The sequence below is a fragment of the Crocodylus porosus genome, unplaced genomic scaffold, assembly GCF_001723895.1.
Source record: "Crocodylus porosus isolate Cpor-Errol unplaced genomic scaffold, CroPor_comp1, whole genome shotgun sequence".
NCBI classification, from domain to species: domain Eukaryota; kingdom Metazoa; phylum Chordata; order Crocodylia; family Crocodylidae; genus Crocodylus; species Crocodylus porosus.
Window position 1 is genome coordinate 114315416 of NW_017728943.1, and position 17554 is coordinate 114332969.

A 17554-nucleotide genomic window follows, 5' to 3' on the forward strand; every position below is an offset into this window, starting at 1 on the left:
GCAGACCCGGAAGTGCTTCTGGTCCACTTTCACATCTCCTGCCGAGTGCACTGGGGAGCCCTCTGAGCTCCATGTACCCCAGCTTCGCAGCACTCAAAAGCCTACATACCTCTACCTAAAGGGTATGTAGAAAAAACATTTAAAGTTGTCTCAAGGTCCAAATCTCTGAATCAATTTGGAGAGCTCTGATTCGATTCAGAGAGATTAAAGGGTCTTTTGATTTGATTCAGATTTGGCGATTTGGCCACTGAATTGGGCCAAATCTCTGCTGAATCCAACCAGGGACTGAAGCTTTGCACAGCCCTAGTAGGGGGCTGTGCAGCCAGGACTCTAAAGCTGCTCCTACTTCATTCCAGCTAGGCTACATGGGAAGCCAGGTTTAGCCAGGGACAGCAGCAATGGATGGGTTGCGCCTGCCTGCCCATAGTATCATAGTACATAGGGTTGGAAGGGACCCAAACAGATCATCAGTTCCAACCCCTTGCCCCAGGCAGGAACAAGTAACAGAATCATATCACCCCAGCCAAATATCTCTCCAGCCTCCTCTTGAAGACCCCCAATGTAGGAGTATCATGTCACTTGGGAGCCCAGTCCAGAGCCTGGCAGCCCTAACTATAAAGTAATATCTCCCTATGTCCAGTCTAAACCTTCTCTCTAACAATTTGTGGCTGTTATTCCTAGTAACCCTGGGTGGTGCCTGGGGGAACAGAGCCTCCCCCAATTCCCGCTGGTCCCCCCTGATGAGTTTGTATACGGCCACCAGATCCCCTCTCAGACTTCTCTTGTGGAGGCTGAATAGGTTCAGGCCCTCTAGCCTCTCTTCTTAGGGCCTGCCCTGCTGCCCCTTGACCATGCGAGTGGCCCTCCTCCGGACCCTGTCAATGTTAGCCACATATCTCTTGAAGTGCGGCAAGGTGCGGTTATCCTTGCTGACTGCTTCCTTGCATTGGAAGCTCATGTTCATCCTGGAGTCAACAATGACTCCAAGATCTCTTTCTGCCACCGTGTTGACAAGATGGGTGTTCCCCAGCCCACAGGTGTGTTGTTGGTTCCTTCTCCCTAGATGCAGCCCCTTGCACTGGTCTACGTTGAATTCCATCCTAGTCTTATTCTCAGCCCAGTCCCCCTGCATGTTCCCTGCCAGCCTGGGAGCAGGCTCAGGGAGGGGGGAACCTGCCTGCCACCCCTGCTTCCCTCACAGCCCAGCTGGAATGGGGCAGGAGAGGCTTTGGAGCTCCCTTTGCCCCTCCGAGGCAGCTGGTGACAACAGTGGCAGTGGAGGGTTGGGGAGAGGAAGGAATGGGTACCCACGAACATGGAAGGGGTGCTGAGAGGCTTGGAGTGTGGGGGGAGGAGGACAGAACAGAGTAGAGATTCTTACTTGATTTGGTAACTTAAAAAAAAAAAAAGTCCCCTGTTGCTGCTCCTGCAGTTTGGTTTGCCTGCCCCATGGAAGAGGGGAAGAAGTCGTGAGAGGGCACACAGCCACACTGACAGAGACAGTTGCTGCTCGTGCACCCCTCTTTACAAAATCATGCATCTGCTCATGGTATACAATGGACATCTGAAAGTTATAGCAAGCGTGCATTTAACAATTTTGGTAGCTGCAATAGGGGTAAGTTGACTGAGAGTAGATTCAGGCTAGACATCAGGAGGCACTACTTTACTTCACAGTCAGGGTGGCTAGGATCTGGAACCAACTTTCAAGGGAAGTGGTGCTAGCTCCTACCCTGGGTGTCTTCAAAAGGAGACTGGATAATCACCAAGCTGGGGTTGTTTGACCCCAGCATTCTTTCCTGCCATGGCAGGAGGTTAGACTTGATGATCTGCTCAGGCCCCTTCTGACCCTACCAACTATGAAACTATATTTATGAAAAATATTTTATGGGTTTCCAAAACCTAGGCACCACAGATTCAGTTGGATTTAACATCTATAATATAAGTTAAAACAACCAAGATAACTTTAAATAGAAAGCATTAGCAGAAACTATTTGAGCTAACTGTTCTTCTTGGACACTTGTCCCTCTCTTGGTTTTAAACTTAATTTAATGATGCTAAGAATCTACCAGCCCAATAGCCCTGAAAATTAAACACAGTCCTCAAAATACAGAATGGGTTGCAAGAGTTTAAATTTCCCTAGTATTTCTTCCTTGCTGCTGTTTCTTGGAGAGACCACCTCTAGAGAACAAGACAGTTCTTTGACCTTTCTGATGAAACTCCAAGCAGGGTGCCAATTCTGATAGTGCTTTAGTGATAAGGACTACCATCCCTAAGGAAATGGACTGAGACTACCAACTCATTTCACACAAGCCAAATGGTCTTCAGACGATAACTTATAATCACGACTGATCTAGTCTGAATTTTAACACATAACAGAGGTTAAATGATCCACGTTGTAAGACTAATCCCTAAAGCCACGTACCTACAATCTGACTGTCCCTTCTCCCATCTAAAAAAAAAAAGTGGATTATAGTGTAAAGTTCTAAATACTGCTAAAAAAAGGGAGCTAAACTACTGCTACCCGAACCATTCAACATTTCATTTTAAGGGAAAACTACAGCCTAGCAAGCATTCTAGATTTGTAAAACTGCTGAATAGATGTTTTGTGTGCTAGCAGTGATTAAAAACATGGCTATGTCAATGGCATTTTGTGTTTTGTTTTTTCTGGTCTGCTTGCCAATAAACAGCATGCATCTTCCTTGCAACAAGCTGTTGCAGGATTTTTGCCTCTAGAGAAGCCAAGAGGGAAATATTGATGGATGTGTTAAAATAATCTTTCTAGGCAGGGGGACCATGTCCATTTTAAGGGGAAATAATCCCCTTTCTTGTCTTGCAATGGCATTTTTAAGCACCTGTTAATTTTAACCAGAAAAATGTAAATAAAATACTAGCCCACAAATTCATTCTCACGTGATAGTCATCTTTTTGAAAAAATGCTTTAAAAACACTTTAATATACCAGTAATAATGTTTAATAAAGCAAGGATTTTTGTTTAAGATATGACCATGTTACATCTGATCAACCTATCTTATTCCAGTCATGCTTCTAAAAATATTTTATTTCATTAGCTCAAACTTTTAGCAGGCATGAAAGAGACTATTATACCCATTCTGATTCACACTTTAAAACCTCAGTTTTAGCCCATGATGGACTAACCCTTACTCACTATTTTCCTTGCTCTGCTGTTAAGTCCTTTTAGCCTTCCCACACTAGTTTTCATGCCAAATTACAAGACTTTGAGCTCAGTTTCTAGATTTTATAACAGCCTTGGACAACTGAGTCCTCCTTAGGTCCTTAATGCTTGCTTAATATCAGCTTGTACTGTAAATGTCAGGTCTTCAGTATTACGCTAGCTGGTCTGTATGTGAACTGAATAAAAATCCAGCACTGCAGGAAGGGGAGTTCATTGCACAGTGGGACACAGCTCCTTTCCTTGCATCAGTATTGAACTAATTAATTTTGCAGGTGGAGCAATGGTCATTTAGATGAGACACACTACTGAGATGCTGACCAACTGTTACCATTAAAGATCTTTTAAGGTAGATTAAGTTGAATAACTCCTCCCCCACCCATTTTTGGGCTCTGGCCTATGCAGCAATATTTTGTGGCAGAACTGCTTTTGTACTAACAGTTCCTCTCTGCCAAGTGGAGTAAGGCTTCTGCTGCCAGTTGGTAGCTGGCTGAAGGTATGTATAGATATTCTCATACCTTCAGCTGGTTACTGAGGTCCATTCAGCAGCTGGTGCCTGTCTAGTGAGCCCTTCATGCTCTGGTGGCACAGCTGCTGAGTGGAGCTGCACAGAGCTGCCAGAAGCCTGCAAGCATCTATGTGTTCAGGCATTAGAGTCAGCTGTATGTAGACATAGCCTTACTCTGGAATAGGAACAACCACATGTGGAGTGATTCCTTAATACACAATTCCTGAGCAACTCCATACACAGACAAGTCTTACGGAGAGGAGGCAGAGCAAACCTTACCTAGTGACTGAGTCTATAGCCAGTGAAGATGTGCGAGTTGGCCAAATAATTAAAAATAAAAGGTATCAGAAAAGAAGTTCAGAAAATAAAATTATGTCTAGTGATGTAAAAAGCCACTGTTTTCATTTATTTATAAAGACATTTGCAACATACAAAGAATTAGCATAAAAAATGTCAGTACCCAGAAAAGTAAAACTCTTGGCTGGGATCTAAAATAATACGCATTTCTGAAGTCCCATAAAAATCTTCCCAGGCACTAAGGGGTTAAGACTTTCCTGGCCTATCAGCAATCTCCCACAGTACACTTACTCTTCTTAATATTTAAACACTGTTGCTGCTTATGCCGCAGAGAAGAAAGAGCTGATGAAAGCCTTCGGCCAATGAAATAAAAATTTTGGGGAAAAAACTGTTTAGCTTATTTACATTTTTGCTTTGTTAGTAAACTGGAACGGTTGGTGCAGGAGGCAAGAAAAGTAAAATTAACATCCACTAAATCTTCTGGCAACAGCAGCGCATTTTGATGTTCTGCTGTGTCAGCTTCTACTAGTGGGTTAGGGTTGAATTAGGAGCAGCGTAAGACCTAAAAGCAGTACAGGGCATGACTTTTATATTCTTAAAGAAATTGTATCCTTATTCTAGAGAGTGCTACAAAATAAAGACATTATTATTTTGGGTAAAGTAAAAGGGTGGTCTCTGTTACAAAAATCTACAACAAGATCATATTCCACCAGCATCTGACACTGGTTTGCTTTTAATCGTTAAAGAGCAAAAAATGGGCTCTGTAACATAAGTGTGGTTAAAAAAGAAATGATATAGCTTTGAGAAAAATATACACTTGTGAATAAAACACAGTTAAGTGGATCTTCTACCCTCAACGGTTAATCTCCCTGCTATATTCTAATCGTGTGGATGGAAACAAAGACTGCAGAGATGTATGCCACTTACCACAAGAAATATCTGTTCAGCTTTTCACAGAACACAGGAAGGAAATGCCCACTGAGTTAGGGATATGCCAATGTCAGTGCTGTCTGTGCCAGTCCATTCCCATGAAATTCACAATGTGTGATAATAAGCAATATGGGAGGGCAGATTTGCAGTAGGGTGGAGAAACAGTTTAAACAGGCAATGGAATGGAATCAGCCATTTGGGAGGTTTAATAGTGGGCTGTTTGTTTGTCTGCCCTTTAGATGTTTTATTAGTTGTCAATTTTGTTTCAATGAAGGAGGGATGGGGAAAAGGATGCTTCCTTTCCAGCAAACCCTGGGAAAGCAACACCTTTATTTCAACGGCCTTCCCGCCAAGAACCCCCTGCAACACTTTGGCTTTCCCTCGCCATAGCTATCAGCAACACAACAGCTGCTCATTTTACAATGACTTGCTGGAGAGAGAATGATTGAAAGAGCCAATCTATGTCACATGGAGAAGCTGTAGCAAGACATCGCAGGAGGTAATAGGAGAGGATTGAGGTCAGAACAAACAAGGGAAGGGTGAGGAAGGAGTGAAAAATAGCAGTAAACAAAAATGTTAAAGAAAGAGCAAGAGTATACTAAAGAATATTCATTTAAAAAACAAGAAACAGAAACAAACATACCCCTGTAGCTTGATCATCACAGGCCACAGAAATATGAGTAAGTGCTGTCTTACTTTTTTTCCCAAGGCACTATAGGTGGACTTGGAAGTTAATAAACAACTGGCAATGACACAAAAGGGTGGAAACTAAGCAGGCTGAAAGAGGAGGGTGACAGGACAGTCCTATTTATATAGTTGAAAATCTTAACATCCAAAAGGTGCACTAAACAGAGGTTTACAGTAAAGCTGAATAGAGCTCTCTCCTGCCCCATAAGTAAGATCTGGGACAAAGCTACTGAAAGCTGACTCCTCATCTCAATCCCCCAGTGAGATTGGGAGACTAGAAGGAACAGAGCACTTGGATATGTCTGCCAGGGTCCTGTCCCTGGGAAACTACTTAAAGCATCCACCTTTCATAGCAGCTTCTGATCAAGTAGCTGTCTAATAAATCAAAGCCCACAAAACCTGCTATCCTCCATGACTGATGAAAGTGTGAAAGAACTTTCTGTTTTTTATTGTCCTCAAGCCTTTATTCCAGGGCTGTCCAGCATCCCTGTGGCTGAGGGCCACACGGTGCTGGAGCACAGCTCCCAGGCCACACTCTGTACTGCCAGGCCTCTTGGATTCCCCTTCTCTCCACTGAGTAGGCAGTGCTCTTGGTGCATGACTCCCATCTCCCTACTGCAGCACAACCCCCTGCTGTGTAGGCTGCACAGGCAATACATGCTATCCCTCCCTTCTTCCCTCAGCCACACAGTTGGACAACCCTGCTTTATTCCGTAACCCCAAGATGCCTGATTGTTATAAGGTGGGAGATACCTACTGCTCTCCACCTTCACTGTTTAGTTAAAAAAAAAAAAAAAAAAAAGTGGGGAAAGCATCCCAAGTTTCTCTATTAACTCAGTTACTGGCAAGACCAGGGCAAGGGAATCGGTCCTACTCTCATTCCAAGATTCCAGTCAACTTCAGTGCAACTCTGAAGGTTCTCAATACCCAACTTGATAATGTCATTTTGCAGCTGTTGCTTGGGAAAAGGCACTATAGCTACCTGTGGATTCATAAAAACCTTGCACTGGTTCACATTCAACAGATCATCTTCTACCACAAGAACAAAAACCCCACCTTGATTTTGGAACCAGCTTAGGCCAGGAAGAAGCCAGGAGCCATGTTTCTTTCTTTGGTGTCATTCTGAAAATTGCTACCTAAGAAAGACGGTGCTTCCAAAAAAATGACTGATTACAGAATCTAACAAGAAGGGTGATGATCAAAATGGTATCTACTTCCTGTTCAATTAGGTAGGTGAAATACTGATTTCTTTACCAGACTGACTACTTGGAGGTATTTAATATTTAATGAAATTACTCTGGATCCAGTCTCTGGGGCCAAATATGTTGGACAGTCCTGCTTTAAGGCAGTTGCTTTAAACAAATTTGAGGCCTCTTTCCAAGTCATTAAACTTCACTCACAGTTGCAAAGCACAGATTTAGTGTGTAATTTCACCAGTTTGTTGCCTTTAAGGCCAAAGTGACTACTACAGCAGTTAGTCCGACCTCCTCTATGTAATAGGCTCTTATATTTATACTTATTTACTTTGGTTTTGAGCCCAGTACCAAAAGTCTGGCTAACTTCTCACTGGCTGTGGCCTACCTTTCCAGAAAGGCATTCCGTTCTGATTTGACGACATCAGAAGATGAAGAATCCTCCTCTGACCCTGGTAGTTTATATTAACAGTTATAATCACGTTCACTGTTAAAAATATTTTGCTTCTCATCTGAACTGGTCTGACATCAGGTTCCAACCACTTGTTCTTACGACTTTCTCAACAACATTAATAAATCCTTTAGCTAGCACTTCTCCCTGTGAAGGTTCTTACACACTGCAATCCAGCCACGTCTAAATCTGCTTGCAAATAAGCTAACTGGATCAACTCCTTTTATATCTCACTGTAAGGTACTTTTTCCAGCCCCTGAATCACTATTTGTGAATCTTTTCTACATTTTCTCCAATTTTTCATTACCCTTTTTAAAATACAGGCGCTAGAACTATATGCAATATTCCAGTCTCACCCACTCCAGATACAAAGGTAAAATCATCTCCCTACTCCTATTTATGTTCCTATGTATACATCCAAAGAGCTCATAAACTGGGAACTCATGTTGAGCTCACCGCTCCATACAGACTTTATGGCTAGGGACAGACATTACATAAACTGGTTTAAGTGATCAGAAACTGGTTAACAGAACATGAGTTCAGTGCACATAAACCAGTGTCAAAATGCTGACACTAGTTTAATATAAACCTGGTTGAATGTGTTAGACATGTGGTACGCTAGCTAACGCTGAGAGGTAGAGGGGGTGTGTGTGTGTTTGTGTCCAATTTCACTGGGACAGGACAATGGCAGACAGATCAGTGTCTGCTTAGGGATTTTTGGAGTTATTCAACAGGTCAGCTGGTAATGTCGCTGTGTTCCTTCCTGGAAAAAGCTGTTTAACAAGAGCTTGAACTAATGAGAAACTTTTGTTTTGTTGATGGGCTGATAAATGCTGTCTTATCAGCCCCCTACTGGCTCCCTCACCAATCAGGTTTGCAGACAGTATGAAGAAGCAGGGTGCAGGAGATTGAAAATCTCAGTATCACCAGAAGATGCATGCACTGCACAAACATCCCTTTGCCTCAGAGTGCTAGCTGGGGATTGACAACACTCCTTTCCCTTGAGCAGCCAGCAGGGAAAAGCCTGGGATGGTGTAGGCAGGGTGGGAATTTATGCCCTTCCCTAATCAGAGCATCCTGTCAGGGCCAGGCCACACCCCTCCTCAGCTCAGCACTGTCGAAGGGAAGGGAGGGCTGTTCTAGTGCTCCTTGGCTTTTAGCCTGAGCCACTGCAAGCATGCACCTGAATTTCTTCAGTCCAGAAGGAATGTCTGTGCAGTTGCAAATGGATTCAGTCTCGACAGGTTAAACTAGTCTGCAAAGATGAATCAACTCAGGCTCAGACTTTTTGAATGCCTGTCCCTAGCCTATAGGACCAGTTGTTTTCAAGATAAAGGCCCCTATTCTGTTGATATGTCTTGTATTCTTTGTTCCTATTGCCCTTTTTTGAATATTGATCTCTCTTAATTATGCCAATATTTCTAAATTTATTAAATTAAACATCAGAAACTGATTTATAAAAATTTGTCCTTAAGAGATCCTTTTTAAGTTTCTTACCAGGCTAATAAGGATGAAGAAATACTTGCAGTCCACAATATGACACAAATATATCATCCTGACACATCCAATACACAGAATGGAAATATACATTGAACACTACTGTTTTTTTGCATCATCACTGACAACATTACCACCTCCATCCAGTTATGGGCCTACACCATTTCCAGGATTTTTTTGTTCTAAGAATACTTTAAGAACTCCTTATGGACTCAGCTGTGCTAGCCATTATTTTTTTCCTGATGTCTTTAGCTTCCCTAATCCTAGTTCCATAGTTTCTAGGGTCGGAAGGGACCTGAGCAGATCATCTAGTCTGACCCCCTGCCATGGCAGGAATAATACTGGGGTCAAACGACCCCAGCAAGATGTGCATCCAACCTCCTCTTGGATGAACATTTGGATGAATCAATTTTCTATACCTTATATCCTCTAATGTACATAGATGTACATAGATTATTATCTATTTTCCCCACTTGCTATATATTGCTTTTTGCAGTTCTAATTGTTGCCTTTACTCCACCATGGTATCAAGAAGGATCTTTAGTGAATGTCCTTTTTCTTGATTTTAGAATTGTGGCATTCTGGCCATTGAATGCGGTTTTTTAACAGAGCTCTCAATTCTCATTCACCTTGTTTGATCTTAAATCTTTACTCCCACTCAATTCTGCTCATAATTTTCTTCAGCCTTGGGAGACCAGCCCTTTTGAAACACCAAATGGTTTGGGATTTCGGCCCATCACTGCCAAGCTAGATTGGTGGGAGCCAACTGAGAATGTGTGTCAAGAATTAATGCATTTGTCCATTTTTCTTGTTGATAAAACTATAGTAGTTTTCCAGATTTCTTAGTTCACATGAATGACTTGCACCATACACCAGATGCCACTAAAGAATTAATAGTAACCATGCCCCTGTCATTTTAATTATTACTGGTAGGGTGGGACTCTAATAATTTGTTACCCCCAAAGGTGGATCTGGGATAGAGGGAAGGGCAGATACACTGGTGCACTTGCACCCCTCTGATTCCTGCTCCACCCGAAGTTTAAAACCAGCTGCCAGGCAGCTGCAGCAGCATTTGTAGTCAGGCAGTGCTGAGGGAGTTGACTGAGTTCATGGCTCATCATAATCTATGCGATCCCTTCTAAACTCTTTATTCCATAAGTATTAATAACTCTCTCCTTTGAATAGTCTTCTTGTTCCACCAGTTAAGCTATCTGTTGCCTATTAGTTGCTCCTGGAAACAAAGTTCCTATTTCACAGTCCTGCAGATTGTTTTTAACTCATGCCAATGCAGTTATATTTACTTTTGCTTCAATCGTTAAATTTAATAATACAGCCCTAGGCCTAAAGTAGATTAGTAAAGCTTCTGCTAACTGGGGAAAAATGTGTTGTTTTACATGTAGGGATCTACCAAAATTGCAATTTTGTGGATTTCATGGAAATTGTGATATCTGGTAATGCCCATAAAAGAGAGCAATGCCTGCAAAATCCATGAAAATTAAAATAAGAAAGTGTACTGAAAATAAAATGCTAGATCCCCAGAGGGAGCCAGCAGGCCTTACTACACTGCAGCCCAGCTATGAAGGGCAGCTCAAGATGGCTGCCAGCTCTGCCTCTCATTGATGATTGGCTGAAAGGACTGCCTGTCATGTGGTCCTGCCCCTCCATGATCAGCCCATGAATATGGCAGTCATCCCCACAATATCCCTGAGAAATCAACTGGATTCCTCCTTGAGTTAGGTAGACCCCTATTTATATATGATGATGCACCTCTCTTTAAAATTCTAGATCTGTCCAGAGTTACTCCCTCCAAGTGCTGAAAATATCGTCTTGATGATTTTGCATCAAGTATTACAAACTATGCCTTCCTAAGACAGCCATTTTCACCTGCACTTAAAATACTGCATAACTCCAGGAAACAAAGACAACAAAACCTTGATTTAGAATAAAAAGGCCCTATAAATAATTCAAAGAAGTGTGATGCCTTTGATAGATGTACCCAGGAGATTGTCCCAAACTGAAAATTCAGACCTGCACTTTTCAAAAGTTCAGGGAGTGTTCAGATCAAAGGTTTGGATTGATCCATTACAGTGAAAGGCACCAAATACAAATTTGAGATTTAGACTAGAACCTTCCAAGATCTGAGAGTGCTTGGATCTGAAGTTTCCGGTTGAATCCATCTCTCTGACATCTGTGTGAATTTTATTAACAAAGGAGACCCACAAAATCCAAGATTCCTACGAAATGAATGAATATACAATACATAGAGAGAATTATTTTTATAATTTCATGAGACACAATGTTTCCATTCCCTTTATTTTTAAAAACAAATTTACCTGGAATACTTGCAGGAGAAATTGGACCAGATCGTGACTGATTGCTTCCAACAGGAGAGCCTACAGGGGAAGGCGATGGACCACCAGGGATGCTGGAGAGATGTGGAGAAGCATGAGGTGAAAAAGGTGACTGTGCAGGGTTGCTCTGCTCCCCCTGGCTGCTTGTAGAACCTGATGCACTAACTGCTGAACTCAGTGTTGCCTCCGTTCCAGTGGGCAAGTCATCAATGGAGCCAGATAAATCCTGAGAGGGAAGGAAAAAGAAAAGGATAGAGTAGCAGTAAGAACTAACAACCAAACTACAGAACCTGAGAACGGACAGGCAATGGACTTGCAACAAGAAGCGAGAATGCTACCTACAAAGTTTTAGTTACCTAAATAAAGTGAGGCAAAATTTATTCTGTACGAACAAACAGATTTTAATGTTTTCTACTGGTGGATTAACTTTTTAAATCTAAGCCCACAAATTCTTGAGGACAGCAAAAAATAAAAATAAAAACCATGCGCCATTTCCACTTCCCCTTAGTATTTCTGCATTAACTGCATTTAGAATCATATCCAACATACCCTATTTACTTGTGTAATAGCCAAGACATTTCTCTTAAAAAGGCATGATTTGCTGAAGACTGGAATGCACTCACATGGGAAACCCATGCCACTTGGTATGTTAATTCCATTCCATATTCAGTCTCATCTGCAAGATCATGCAAGATAAAAAAAAAAAGTATGGGTGGATGTTCAAACACAGAATTACACCATTTGTTTAGCAGCAATATTTCCTCAGCCTTGCTGGAATGGGTGCATCCTCATTTTGGAGAAAACTTTGAGAAAAAAGCATGGCTATTACATGAGTAAATACAGTAACTTTGCCTAATTAAAACAATCATCAAAATAGCAGATGAGGGGTATCAGATATGCAGTCTTGTAATGCTTTCATTCATGCCATTACATTTTCAGATGTGATGCAAACAAAGCCATGACTTCATTTACAGACCTGGATGCACTTTTTTCAAGGGTAAATAGGTCTGTTCTAGTGTGAAGGTTTAAAATCCAATCTGCGTAACTACATTCTGCCACCCTATAATTCGCCTTCAATTTCAGCTGGACACACTGCTTCTTACTTGCTTCCTGAAGTATTTTATGCTGTGGCTGTACATTATTGAACAACTGTCACAATTTATTTTGGAAGTGGTGGTTAAATGGTTTCCTACTCTGGCCAAATTTTACTTACTTGGACCCTACCTAACTGAGATGTTCGATTATCTGAAAGTTGGGTAAGCCCCCAGGAGTTATGTTACTCCTTGGCTCAGTGGGGTTAAATTTCAGTAAACTTAAACAATGAGACTTCATTTGCGCTGGGCTCATCACCTCTGTTGAGCACAACAGCATCTCATCGCTCACCCGAGTGGCACGGAGGTGATGAGTCTGGCAATGAGACCGAGTGCAAACAGCTCCGGCATCAACTCTGTGCTGGTGGCAACTGCACGGACACCTTGGGGTGTGCTGCACTGCCCCGCTGTTTGCCCCGAGGTGCCCATGCAGTCGCCGCCAGCATGGAGCTGATGCCGGAGCTGTGCAGCCCAGTGGAGTTGTTTGCACTCTGCCCACTGCCTGCTGCAGCTGCCCAGAGCGCGGGCTGGCTCCAAAACAGCTGCGCCGGCCTCATAACCTCTGTGCTGGAAGTGGGGGAGAGACCAGGGTGCATTGCCTCAAGCCCTGTCCCCACTGCCTGCTCCGAGGCGTGCCTGCATGCGCTGGTGAGGAGCTGATGCAGGAGCCTGGCACAGCTGTTTGGAGCCTCCTGGCTGCAGCCGGTCCTGGCTTTGGGGAGCTGCTGCCAGCCAGCAGCCCTGGCTGCTCCCAACAGGCAGCTGGGATGCTGCAAGCCCTGCTGGGAGCAACACGGGCTCCAGCAGCTACCCAGAGCCGGGATAGCTGCTGACAGCCACAGAGCCCAGGCTGGGGGGCAGGGGCCACAGGCAGGGCATCCTGCCATTTACCCCTTGCCCTCATTTTTTTTTTCTGCCATGCCGGCACTCTGGCACCTTCCAAAGTAGGCATTGTGGTGTTTTCTGGCATTCCGGCCAAAAAACGTTGCCTACCCCTGCTTTGGATGCGTAAAGACATTTAGGAAACTCCAACACTGCAAAAGGTCATGGAAACATTACGGTTGCAAGGTACATGTTAGCATATATTTCTGTTACCTGAGTAGGATACAATTAAAAGAGACAGCTATTTTTTACATAAAACAGGTCAACTCATGTGCCATTTAATAATGTAGACTTCCAACAGTTCAAATAATCAGGATGACACAGCATTTACTGAATGTAATATTTTTTGCGTTGGTTAACAGGAGTCGTACGAGTAAGGTGTCCCTGTCTCAGGGGGGGCTGTTAAGGAAAACATAAATTACTGATGTATAAGATCAGTCAAATTTTCAGAAGTGAGGAAGATTTCAAGACAGATTTACTGTCGGACTAGAATGTGAAGCAGTATCCTTATAGTAACTTTGCCTATCTCTGACTAGCCTCTTATAAAATGCCCACCCCTCCTCCTATGAGAGCTGGAATTTTGTGAAGATTGCTATTTGTTTCCAAGCTGCATAAGCTGAAGGGCAAAATGAATCTAAATAACCATTAGTAAGTCCAAAACACAACCTGGATGCTAGACTCAACTCTTGTCCACCGAGAGAAGTACTAGCTATGATCATGCCTATATTTCCCCTCAAACTTGCTCCCAAGTTGACACTTTGCAGTCCAGCATTCCAAATCCTAATTTGACCTTCATTTTTGTATAAGTAACTTTGCAACCTCGATTAACTCATGGTTTTGCGTATGAGCACAACATTGTAGGCATATTTCTCATTTTGCATGCACAAATGAAAATCCCGTTTGAAAACACGAAAATGTATGTCAGCTCTGCACAGATTTTACAGTCAAGCTGCAAACACTTAAAAACAAGAGTCAAACTGTGAAATTAGCAAAAGACCCTTATTTCTGTTGTTTCAGATTTAAAAATTTGTTGATGTCCATTAAAATACTGAAGAGAAATGACAGTGTTTGATACATTATAAAATAATTATAGAAATCTTCTACACAGAAGTGAATTTGATAAACAGGAAAATAATGACTTCTTAACAGGTACAAGATATGTAAACACTGTTGCTCATAGAGTAGCCATCCCATTCAAAATGCAATTGAGATTTGATAACGATTTTAGGACTGAAAAAAATGTTTCATGCAGCCAAGAGGAGTTTCAAAAAAATTAAGCGGGTAATACTGCACATGAGAAAATGATCTGTAGTTCTGGGGTTCAGGTAAAACTTCAGAGTTCACCATAATATAATTATTTATCTTGGGCTTGCTGAGTGTGTGTGTGTGTGTGTAGGAGGGGAGAGAGTGTGGGGGCAAGAGTGAAGTTCATTTCTTCCATCAGATTGCATTACAATTTATCATTTTGCTAATCCCCCATGGGGGTGGAGTGAGTGACAAGTCCCAGGCATTTCCTCAAGAGCATGCCTTCCAGGGATTTCTCACAAACCTGATGCAGCTCATTCATAAAAGTAAAAAGGGGCTCATGTGATACTGCTGTGCTTAAAGAGCTATGTCCAAAAAACAAACAAACAAACAAACCAACATAAAAAGGGAGCCAACAAGCTCCTGCTGCACTGTGTTTTATTTCAGTCTGACCCTAATGATTCCCACACACACACACACACACACACACACACACACACACACGAAGTGGACAGAATGGCTGGATTTCCTTCTAGGGACTGCATGTTGTACATGGATACTTCACGTTTCATCCAGCCATGCAGCCAAGGATATTAGCACTGCATCAATGTGCATCTGGGTAAGCAAGAAATTTGATAAATTCATAACCTCTCTCACAAGAATGAATAAAATAGATGTGTGTTACCCACATGGCCATCTGAGTTATACAGTCTTTTTCTTGTGCTACAGCGGGCTGAAGCAGAACACAGCCATCCTCAGCTATTCCTACTTCATTACTTTGCCAGGGGCTCTGTGAATTTTTTCTTTCAATTTGATAAATTATTTTTAAAGGAACAGATGTATGGAGATAGAGTTAATAAAATAATCACTGGGTCCTCCATCAATCCCCTGAGGCATGAGAAAGTGAGCAAACGGACCCATTTCAGAACACAGGGACTTTAGAAATAACACTGTTACTAGAAAAGCTATTTGAGAAAATTACAAAGAGTATGCACACAGCATCCAGGCAATATGAGCGAGGTCTTCTTCTTGTTCTAATATCATCAGCTTTTTAATGCTTGCTGTTTCCACCATGTAAGAGAACAGTAATAAAGTAACATGTAATTTTCACATTACAGACATTTATATACACATTATGTGTGCATATATATTTTATATGTAAATTATATAGATACACTTACACATACACATACTTAACATATCCGTATGCAAAGCTATTTAAAAACCTGCTAATAAGAGACGTTCCACAGCGGTTTAAGCATGCAGTCTAGTTAACAAAAAAGCTCTGTAACTAATACTTCTCTAGAGGACAATTTAGTCAGCAGGGCACCAACTCTATTCTTCTTTTATAAGTACTATCAGATCTATGATGCCTGTAAAGAACAGAGAGACCTTACTTACTGCATCTCATTCAAACCAAGGCACCTTCAAGCTACAGTGCTTCCATTTATCTTGTTGGAAAGTTGGCAGGTTAGGTAATTGCAGGGATTCTTTTAAGGGGCTGAAGTCCCCATACCCCCAGGCATGCCTTAAATTCTACCTCTTTTTCAGAGGCTTCATCTGTAAAGCACTCACTTCTCTGAATACAGCATAGCAAATATATTATTGCCAAAAATCTCTTTTTATACACACAGGTTTGTTTCCTGTAGGAAAAAAAAAATCTTATTACTGCTATCTACTGTTTAAATTAGCTTTTGAATGCAGTGCCAAGTCTAAAGAAAAATGAAGGATGAAATATAATTTTCTGTATCTTCTGCCACCTATCCATGCCAAAATGCTGCATTATCTATGTCATTCAGTGCATCATATTATTCAGGACATCCCAACGACTTCTCAAAGCTAGTTCCTAGATAATACCGTGATTCTAAACCCAGCTGTCCCTGTGCAGGATTTATATCTTTTAGGTAAGTGTGTTATCTATGGCTATCTTCTCTTCTTCATTCACCTTCCACCCATGCACAACCTTTATTCTTGTCCGTGTGACAAGTACAAGAGCTAAAATGAACAGAATCGCATTGTGCTTAGGATTATAATGTTATGCCTTCCTGGTGGTATGATCTTATCGGACTTTGACAGGAGAGCCACTCTTGAAATAGAATGCCGATTTACAATTGTAACACAGCCAGCAGGGGAAGTTGTAGGAAGTAAACTGCTTATAAAGAGCCAGGAAAGTCAAGGTTACTCATCACTGAAGCACGGGGAAAACATACAGTCACACACATATTATTTAATAATATAATGCCCTTAAGGAACAGTCCTAGAAACAAAATAAATAAAATCTAACACACACACAGAGAGAGAGAGAGAGAGAGAGAGAACAAGAATACTTTAAGCTAAGTTTTGAAACATAATTACTAGGCATGCTGACAACATTGGGACATGGATTTCTTAGTGTGATATCTTCAGCCTAAGCATTCTTCCCAAGTCTTGCATTCAAAAGCTTTGTCTAACTTTATCCCAACTACACAGTTGGTCCAATAAAAGATATCATTCTAAGAAATCCTTCCCTCGCGTTATTTCTAGACCATCACAGCTACAACATCAGTCTTACACTACACGCAACCCCTGCTTAGTGCTCTTAATTGGTTCCAAGCGTTAAACGAAACCAAAAACATTTGACGACCTAAGATGGTGACTGAGAGCGTTATAACGAAACTTACTGAGTGCTAAGTGAAATCTGGTATCGATTTCAAATGTGCGTTGTAGTGAAATAGCACCAAATGAAACAGTGTTAAGCAGGGGTTGCCTGTATTGTAACATTAGGACACTCCTTGTAGAACAAAAGTTTACCTTGCAAATACGTCAGTTACCAGCTTTCTTAGGATTGTCATGGCAGAGATCAATAGAAACAATTAATTACTGAAAGTATCTCTGGCCTATGATGCAAATTCTGAGCATCTTCTGTGGGGTCATGGCAAAGAGTGCAGAAACAACCCCCAGTAAACAGTCAGCACCTTGCCAGATGGAGATCACTGGTCAAAATTATGGCTAGTATTTACTGAGTTTCCAGATCTCTTGCTCAGACTTAAGTACAACACACATGGCCTGAGATTTATACAAGTTTTCTACTGTTGTCAAATCCTCTCTCCTCAAAAGGCAGAGGAAAAATTACCTTAAAAAACTGGCACAAAAATATAAAATAGATATACATCTGCTCTTCAAGAAGCTTCAAATCAGAGGCTCTATCCTACAATCAGAATCATTTAGCACAAATCCTATGGGTAAATGCAAA

At 41.8% G+C, this 17554-nt stretch overlaps 1 protein-coding gene across 1 annotated transcript in view; it reads right to left on the minus strand.

The window, feature by feature from the left end:
• The window catches only part of ARID1B (AT-rich interaction domain 1B), a 447671-nt gene that overhangs the window by 133223 nt on the left and 296894 nt on the right, over nucleotides 1-17554 (minus strand). Inside the window, exon 5 of the mRNA XM_019548627.1 lies at nucleotides 11087-11330. Coding sequence (XP_019404172.1) covers nucleotides 11087-11330 — 244 coding nt within the window. The remainder of the gene's footprint in view (nucleotides 1-11086; nucleotides 11331-17554) is intronic.